Source organism: Erigeron canadensis, chromosome 5 (genome assembly GCF_010389155.1).
Source record: "Erigeron canadensis isolate Cc75 chromosome 5, C_canadensis_v1, whole genome shotgun sequence".
NCBI lineage: Eukaryota > Viridiplantae > Streptophyta > Magnoliopsida > Asterales > Asteraceae > Erigeron > Erigeron canadensis.
The window spans coordinates 44,025,089-44,034,795 of NC_057765.1; the positions used below are offsets into that span (position 1 = coordinate 44,025,089).

The window sequence follows — 9,707 nt, forward strand, 5'->3', positions numbered from 1 at the left end:
ACACAACCTGAAAATCCGAACCTTTATTATTTCCTATCCAAGAATAATAAGCAAGGAGCTTAAATGGACTCTCAAATATGAAACCACTCTATATGCATTCTCGCTAAAAAACCACATTGTTCAATGCTCTACGTTAAAAGCAAAGCTGTCTCTGAGCATAACCAATACAACCACCACTATACATCCTTTTGGTATAACTATAAAATGTTCACAACTCATTACAGTTTTATCACCGGCATATCGACTTATGAATAAAAAAGCAGAAGGAAAGAAGAGGATGAATACACACGACAAACTTCTGTTTCGTATTTAGTGCGATATACATCAAGATGCTAACTTTTCCGAAGCATCAACTTTTTGAGCTGAACAGTCAACATATCATGCTCATGTCTCATTTTCTCTATTAATGTCTCAACGATAAGCATCTCCTCTTTAAGATGGTCAATCTGTTTGCTTAGTAATGAAACCGTTTCTGCCCTTCTGTCTATACGAGTACTGCTCATCCAGGCAGTGTCAGAAACTACGTGGACAGTTTGCGGTCTGAGCAGCAGCACCACAATGCTTATCTACAAACATAATTAAAAAAGTGAACACTTAAAAACTATGTTTATTTAGCCATAAAAGTAGTAACTGGAACTTTATAAATATAGTGCTGCATACCTGCATGAGAAGGATAACCATAGCCAGGAGGATAACAACATAGGATGGGACACGGTTCTGTAACTTGAAAGATGATGTTAATTTTGAAATGGCATCTCTGACCAGGGATGCAGCAGTGGCAGAACCACTTGAAGATCCTTGTAATGATGTGCTGACAGGTGGCACTTCCTGAGACTGTGAAATCGTGCTTGCCACTGTCAAATCCCTTCCCTGAGGTGGCGTTTCTGATTGGTCGGGGGTTTGAACTCGTGCCTCTACATTTACTTCAGTGATCAAGTTGGCTGAAAAGAAGCACCAGTGAGAATGATAGTAAGTAACTCCAAATACCATCTTCTACGGGTATGGGCCCGATACCGTCTTTGACGACGTATGGTGGAGGTTAAGAACTTAAGATGTAGACAGCCTTACCCCTACCTAAGATAGAGAGGCTGCTCTAGGTTTACCTCCAGCCTTGTAAGGAGTGAGGATCAAACCACAAATATCTATATCTATATTACCTTATAAAGCATTTACCCCTCTTTTCTCAAAAAAGAACTTGATTTACCCAAATTACCCCCTCTTTTATCCATTAGTTTGTATATCATCACCTTACATACCTATAATACTCTTAAATCTCAACCACTCATTTTCCTCTCTCTCCTCAAATCTCAACCACTCATTTTTTTTCTCTCTCCTCCGTAAATCAATTTATTCCTTTAATTCATTCAAAATCTTTTATCTCAAAAACCGTATATCGATAAATTATAAAAACTATATGAGTGTCCTTAAAATTTCATAATCTTTCATTAGAGATATCATTCGATATACTTTCGACGAATTTTTAAATCCGAGGGCAGAGCCCGTATGGCTAAAGATAGAGCTCGTCCAGGTAGATCAACCCATCACCGATCACCCCCCATATATCACACTTTATAACCTATCACCCCCACCATCTCACCGCGCAGGCATTTGGCTAGTAAACCAAAATGGATATAAACAATTGTAGTAGTTGTGACAGTTACCTTCTTTATCAACATTCTTCTGTTTCAACAAGCCATTTGCCTGAATCAAAATTATAATCAATGTATCAGAAGTTTGTGGAAAATAAATTGAAGTCAAATAGTAAAATGAAAAAAAAAATGAAAAAATGAAAAAGATAATACAAGTTCTATCCAGGCTGCAAAAGTATCTCGGCACTCGTCAACTGTAGCCTGCACTATTTTTCCTGAAAAAAAAGTAAATCCAGCAAGTACCCCTAAGTTACAATGAAGTCAGATATAAATTAAAACCAACAAATAATCTGATGTTTCCTTGATTTTTCCCTACAACCAATGCAACCTAATGACCTCTATAACAGCATTATAGAAGCAACTTCCATTTATATTTATGCAAATAGATAAATTTTTCTTTCATATCATCCCTTAATCTGTTGTTCTTATAATCTTATTGAAGAACAAAAATAAGAAAAGATTAAGTAAATAAGCAAGCAACCTTTCCACATCGTTTTCTTGACGAATGCGACATTCACATAAACTTTTAATGTGCAACTATTATTCGAGTCTGCTACTACATCCCATAGCCCCTGTAATAAATAAAATAAGCATAATCACATTTCCTATCTCAAAAAAAGCAATAATAACATACTGTACACTGTTTTCTGCACGTTAAAGAAAAGAGTACATGTCCTACAGCAATAAAAAAAATGCACTCTTTTCTACATATCAAACAAAAGAGCAAAAGGCAAAAATAACTCTAAGTGACAATAAAAGAAAATTCCACTACAAAAAGTATTCATGACCTTTACATAGTGAAATCAGATCATAATACACGCATGTTTTAATATACTTATTAATCAAAAATAGAATTAGATCCGTTAAAATCTATATGAAATGCATACCTCCACGGTAAAGTAGTCTCCATAGGGAACATCACTGACCACTTGTGATGTCTTCACAACCAAATGACTGGCATAAGTTGAAGTTAAGAGAACAATTAAAATGATGCATAGAGCTGTGTAATATACACTAGGCATATATAAAAGAGTAATTTACACAGCTTTGGACAATTTTATACAAAAAATGCAAACAAACAAAATTGAATCCACATGGAAGAATCAACCTCTTGAGAAATGCAGTCTACCTGTTTCTGTAAACGCGATAGTTCTGCACTTCGTTGCAGGTACCATATCTTGCACCTAAAAAGCAATCATGGTAATAAAAGAATAAATACACTACAACAAGAAAGCTTAAGAAGAACAATAACCTACTATGAAAGTTCATACCAAAATAAACTTTGATTGGATGCTGGAACCCTACTTCACGAACATGCCCAAGTTGGTCATGGGGCTTCCATGTCGTGCACCGAAGATCTGAAAAGCAAAAAACATAACTGTAAATTCGTTTTGAAAATTCAGCGTCATTTAAGACCAAATTTCATGATGTCAACCCCAGGCACCTTTATCTCCACATTTATTGTGATAAGATTCAAGAAAAGGGAGGGCATCGTCAGCAAAAAAGAAACAAAAGAACTCATCCACCTTTATCTGCAGAAGAGATGAAGTAATCAAAAAAACTTCTAATGCATGCATGAGCAATTTTAGTTATTTTTAGCTAAAAAATAATACCGGAAATGTGGATTCTGCAGCCAGTATATAATCCTCAGAGACTGCACAGACAATTATTTTGAAGGATTAGATAAAGTACTTGGACCTATGAACTGCCCATTTCTGGGTGGTAGTATTGCTGGGGGTGTAGGAACGCGTTTTCAGAAAGTAAGCAACAAGATCAGAGACATGATACAGTATGATAACCATATAAAAAAGTTGGAAAAAGGTGCAAGTGTGCAACTATATTAACTAGATAACCAATCAGCTCTACATATTAGAGAACAGATGGTATGCTTGATTTGATCATAGTGGTGCAATATTGCATTTAGCATCTTTGGGAGGGACGGATAGTTCATCAAAGCAGACCAATTTTGTATCTTGATTCCAATTGCTTGATTGACATATTTGTAGGTTCCTATCAGCTAACAATTTTATAACCAAATTTTTTCTGAAGTTGAACTTGTGCTTACACCAAACAAAGAACCATACCTACTATCGAGTAATAGACATAGTTAACAAGTGTAACTTCTAGATCCTCCAAAAATAAGAAAATCCAATAAAAGACTAACCATCGGGTGCATCAACATCCTCAATTTCCCATACTGAAGATTTTCCAGAAGATGAACAATCACCATTTTGAGTGACAACATTATCTTCGGCTACAGGATCTTGCACTATGGAAGATGTCACCGGCACTTCAGCTTCAATGACAGGTGAACCACTGGGATCTTCTGACATATAGTCACCTGTGTTTCTGTTTCACATAAAAGTCAGCTAACCAACGCGATATTATGAGAAAATTAGTTTCCATTCAGGACCCTACCTATTTGTAGTTTCCAATTCTTCCCCTAAAGGTCTAGCTACATCTGAATCTTCAATCGTGATGATTTCAGGCTCTTCATCAATCAACTCAGATTTTGAGTCCTGCAATCAATCAAAATAGAAAATAAGATTCTCCAAAATGGATACTTTTTAAAAAAGTAGGAGAAAGAAATTAAAGCAATATTAACAACTAAAAATTATCATACTTATTAACAATTTATCACCACTTGAAAGCTATGTTAAAGATGTTAAACCTGCTGATCGGAAATAACTTTAGTTCCATAACCATGTTCCATGCAACCATCATTAATGAGCTTAAAAGCTTCATCACGTGATAAGAAAGACGTAAAAAAGTACTGCAGACAATAGCTGAGATGTTAACACCTTATGTTTCAATTATATAAGCAGTAAAAAAGGCCCTGGAAGTACATATTAACATACGTAGTGTTTCAATTATACAAGCAGTAAAAAAGAGTCAGCAATGCAACCTTTTTTTCGGAAGCTATCAACTCTATGGCAGTAGGAAATATTCCTGCAGTCTTTGCTCTTTTTACCAAGGTAACTTCATCAAAAGGAATTACTTTCTGCATGTGAACAACCATTACTTGAATTAATCAACATCATGAAATAGAAACATGTATCACAATTGAGCCAGATAGCTGATCTAGTAAAACTATTTACATATCATGAGACAAAATAACTCACTCCAACAATCACCCAAAAAAAACTTAACAGAGAGATCATAGATTGATAGTGGAGCAACTGGGTCAGTGATATGTAATGGGAAAGATCTATGTAGCTCAGTGCGTAGACCAAGACTATATGTGGCTGTGGATGCTAGTTACTTTCCAATTCCCATATAACATAAAGAAGCAATAATATGGTAGATTAGTTACTTCTATATAAAAGCACCAAACATTCTAGTTAATTTGTGCACTGCACGGATGTCACAAATTTCAAACGCATTTAATTATAATCGTCCCTGTATGGGTGGTTGTTTCCTTATCATTTTCACGAAAAACCTTAGACTTGTAATATCTGATTAGTTAGTAGCTTTATGAGTAAGTTAAAATGTTGAATTGGGTGCCAACACTCCAAATTAATTATACTAGGAATGTTGCCATACCTCAGTTGATACCGCATTTTGTATCCAGCTCAACCATAGAATATCTCATATAAATGAAAGTAAGAAAACAGAAGCTTTGAACTCAAAACAGTACCTTGGTCTCGAATCCAAATAGATTCGAATAAAAGCATATGTGATGAACAAACAGATACATATGACCCTACAACACATCAAGTAAAATAATCAGAAACAAAACAAAAGAAATGCATACAAGTAAACGCTAGAACATGGGAAGAAGTTACAAACGTATGAAATTGTGAAATTAGCATGATGTGAACACTCTATCAATTTTACCAAATGTATCAAGAATAGAATAGAATAGCAATCAAAAATCAACACTAAACTAAAAGGGACCAATTTCAAACCTGAAGAATGAAATTCTCTTGCAATGCACAATTAAAATCTTGGATGAGAACCTATTATAAGGAAAAAGAGAAGTGAGAAGAAATAAAAGTAAGAGTATACACTTTAAAATTACAGGATAATTAAAAGATGATAAATCTACTATAAAAATTCTTGTATGCTAGTCCAACAGCAATGCGACATGCTTAAAGACAGGTAAAGATAGTGTCAATTACCTTAACGCCATTACAAGGAGACAACATGTTCAAAATCTTACAAGAGGCAAAATATATCAAAGACTTAAGACTGTGCTATCATAACTAGTCTCAAAGCTCATTACTTTGTACAAAGAAATCAAAGAATAAATACATTTATATTTTCTAGATGTTTGTTAAATATATGAGATGTAAAGGGCTCTTCAGCCACCCTGATGAGCTAAAGCAAGTGAGCAACAGTAAAGACACTCAGGCAACACAAAAAGAAACAAGAAACCTTCAACATATTCTAGCAAAGTGTATTCCTAAAGAATCTCATATCAACATAAAGAACCTTGCATCTAAAATTAGTTATAATAATCCAAAAGAACTAACACCTATAAGAACATACAAAAGCTAGGTAAATGAACAAATCCCAGTAACATGAATCGAATAATCCCCCGCTATCCTATCCTAAAGCACTCCTCGTGATTTATTTAGTCATCCAGATTATATCTTCGTTATTTCCACCTACATTAACTTACGTATGTATATAATTTTGGTTATTATGGGTGCATGTTATCAATTGATGGCCCCATGCTTTCTCTATACATCATGAAGGTCTTATTTGCTTTATGTGAAACTTACCATTTTCCATCAATAGGACTAGGGTCACACAAGACTCATAGTGTTTAATGACACTTTTTACCACCATGCTCATGCCGTATGGCAAACGAAAGCAACCCGTTTGCCTTACTTGAATAGCTTATCAAAGCATAATAGGGAATGACAATAAAAATCATAATAGGTGTTTGCACTGTAATGGGTTTGTGTGAAACCAGAAACAAAGGTTTTAATCATTGGTTTTTTAAACCTCTACTACCTTTTCTCTCTTTTCTTTAATTGCTCATACAATTAAAAAAAAATATTAGGTTCTTTCAAACCCAAACCCATTACCAATGGCATTTGCAAGCCAAATACTATTATAACCTTTTAAGGTAGTAACCCTGCATCATGAACTTAACATTGTGTTCTTGAGTTTTTTTATGGAATGATAAGAAAAGAAAGCAAATAATTACAAAACAAATTGTGTTCTTGAGTTTAATTTAAGGGTGGAAGGGAAGTGAAATGAAAAGAAGTGGAATGATTTTTTAGTTGATTTTGTCTAAAAAAATTTCTCCCCATTTATGGGATGATTTGAAAGGAAGATAATATCAGTTTCAATCATTTCTTTTCATTTATAAACCAAACTCAAGAACACAGTGTAAAAGTCCATACCCGTCACTTATAACATATTTCTTAAGATTAAAATTTAGGGATAGTGGTATACACTTAACATTAGCCATGTTTCGGTTATGTTATAGAACACGTTGTATCTCAAAACCTCCTCTCCCCATACAGTAACATCTGATCCTTCTTCCTCTTTCAAAAACAGGGCATCCTGGTCTTCTTAAACTACTAAAGTTCCAACCATCCATCAAAAAGTTCAAACTTGCATGACTCTTTTGCCCCAATCAGATGTCATCCCTCAAATGTATCATGACACAACCTTAAGATTAAGTATATCATTTTTTAAACATCTTAAAGCCTGTTACCCAATGCATTATAATACACTCACCAACCTCCATCTGGCTCAAACCATATGTCACCATAACCACTTGTAACCAAACAAGATTTCACCATTTTACATCAGCAGATCACCCCCTCCCAAAACAAGATATTAATAATGATAAATAAATGACATAAAATATAATAATTTGCTGCAATAGATATGATATGTAATTGGTATAGGCTAAAACTCCCAGAAAATGCTTTTAGTTGCATCACCTTCTAAGTAAATACACATACTAAATATCAGCTAAAACTGAACGTTCTATTCATTTTTGCATTAGGATCATTATCTCCAAAACCTAGAACGAGTAAACTGCACAGGAATTAACGGGACATCTGCAACACATACAGCCTTTATATAGGCCAACTATACCGAATCCCCAATAAAAGCAAACTATACGCAATATCATCATACCGACAATAACATAACTGTATGTGACATTGTAATTTCCTATCTTAATGGTTAGGGAGCCTATATTCATCAAAATTACACATTATTTCCTAAAAAAATATACCAAAAACTATAGCTTCACTAAGAATTTATAACATGCATCAAATAAAATCTATCTAAATGTTCAAAAAACTAAAGATTGGATATTTACTTCATCTGGAGGAAGACGAAACAGTAATCGATATTCTTCGCTCCTCAAAGACGGCTGTGATATCATCAATATCAGTATCAATTATATATATATTGAGAAAACTAGAATATCAAAATGAGTAAAATAGTCAACATGATCTTCAAATTCATATTCAATAAACCGCACCTGAAATTCTAGTTGTCTATTAGGTTTAGGAGACGAACTAGAAACATCAATCGGATCCGGCGCTCCGACGGAAGGAGAACGGGTGACCGGCGACGGATGATCGTCGGTGGCGGTGGATGAATTAGTTGTCGGTGATTTATCCATTGATTGTGACGGAGGAGCGGTATTGTCGTTAGATGAACTGGCCGTCTTAACCACCGCCATGGCGGAAGAGAAATGTTACGCCGTAAAGTGACGTGTTACCGGCGGCGATAGTGACAGGATGATGTGCCACGTCACGTGGTGGTTGTGTTTTACTTCAGAGAGTGTTGACGTTGGAAGACGGGAAAGGAAATTTGTATGCACTTTGTTTCTTAAAAAAAGTGGGTTTGTTACAAAGACAGATTATAAAAGTCATATTACCTAATGATATCTATAAGTTTTTTTAGTATTTTAGCTATTTTAATTTTAAATAAAAAAAGAAAAAAAAAATTAGTTTTTTAAATTTTTTTAAATCTCTGGTGTAAATAAAGAAAGGATATAGCTTGGATGTAATTAACTGTATCATTTTTGGATTAAATTACTTTAAAAATCATGAACATTTTTGTAATATATGAATCCTATATATTATATGTGTGTAATTCTATAAATATTCGATTTTCTCATAAGGAAAACAACTTTAGTTTTAAAGTCTTTTAGGATCATAGATGTCATTTTTCTTTACTTTCTAATAAATAAATTATCTGTGCTTTTTTAAACTTTATGTTTTTAAAAAATTTAAAATATTTTTAACTTTCAGTACATTCTCAACGCATCCGCTGTTCAATCATGTGACAACCGTCATCTGACCGTACTTTCCGAAATACTTTTCTAGTCATTTTTAGTTTGTTTCATTATGTACGTCGTTAGACTTTATCATGGAATAAATGAATTTATGTTTAATTCAGGCTTTATGAGCATCTAGACTTTAGATAAATTGTACGTGGACTTGAGAACAGGAGGAATACTAGTTGTCTTGTGGAAATGTCAAATTTAGTGAAATACTTAAAATTTAATCAATTAAAGATTAATTAATAAATATAGTCATATTTATATCCGTTAGAAAGCTATTAAAAAGTTACATTCAAATATGTCGACAAAATGAATTGACGGGTCTCGGGTTTCCTTAAACTATCGGGTCAAACGACTTATTAGAAGGTCAAAGGGGTGAGGCAAGGGAGTCAAAGACCTAACAAAAACCCTAACCCTAACTCCCCCCCCCCCCCCATTCTCACAAACCTTTCTCCCTCTCTTCTCCCTTTTCTCCTAGCCGTCCCCCCCCCCCTCTCTCCCTTTCTCAGCCACCGCAAACCACCACCATCCACCACGAACCACCATCACTATTCATCATCTTCTTGGATTTTCGTTTAGATTGTGGTAAGGATTGCATAGATCAATGTTTAAATCGGTTGTTCTTCATCAAAAATATATATATATATTTTTTCTTTATATGTATATAAATCGGTTTTGTATATGTATATGTATATATATAGATCCGGTTTGTTTTACAAAATTTTTATGTAATTCGATTTTCTTTTTCTTCTTCCTTTCAAAAACCAAAAATAAATAAATATATATATATA

At 34.1% G+C, this 9,707-nt stretch overlaps 1 protein-coding gene across 1 annotated transcript; it reads right to left on the reverse strand.

Annotated features, from left to right (window-relative positions):
* Positions 1-76: 76 nt before the first annotated feature.
* On the reverse strand, positions 77-8,472 carry LOC122600653 (protein VASCULAR ASSOCIATED DEATH 1, chloroplastic). Its single transcript, XM_043773405.1, has 18 exons — positions 8,107-8,472; positions 7,942-7,995; positions 5,558-5,608; positions 5,287-5,352; positions 4,555-4,650; positions 4,321-4,422; positions 4,068-4,168; positions 3,814-3,998; positions 3,263-3,303; positions 3,094-3,181; positions 2,921-3,007; positions 2,779-2,833; positions 2,537-2,603; positions 2,131-2,221; positions 1,803-1,864; positions 1,662-1,701; positions 661-941; positions 77-566 (listed from the first exon to the last, which is right to left on the reverse strand). The coding sequence occupies exons 1-18, from the start codon at positions 8,308-8,310 to the stop codon at positions 333-335; spliced, it is 1,905 nt and encodes a 634-aa protein (XP_043629340.1). The 5' UTR covers positions 8,311-8,472; the 3' UTR covers positions 77-332.
* Positions 8,473-9,707: the final 1,235 nt, after the last annotated feature.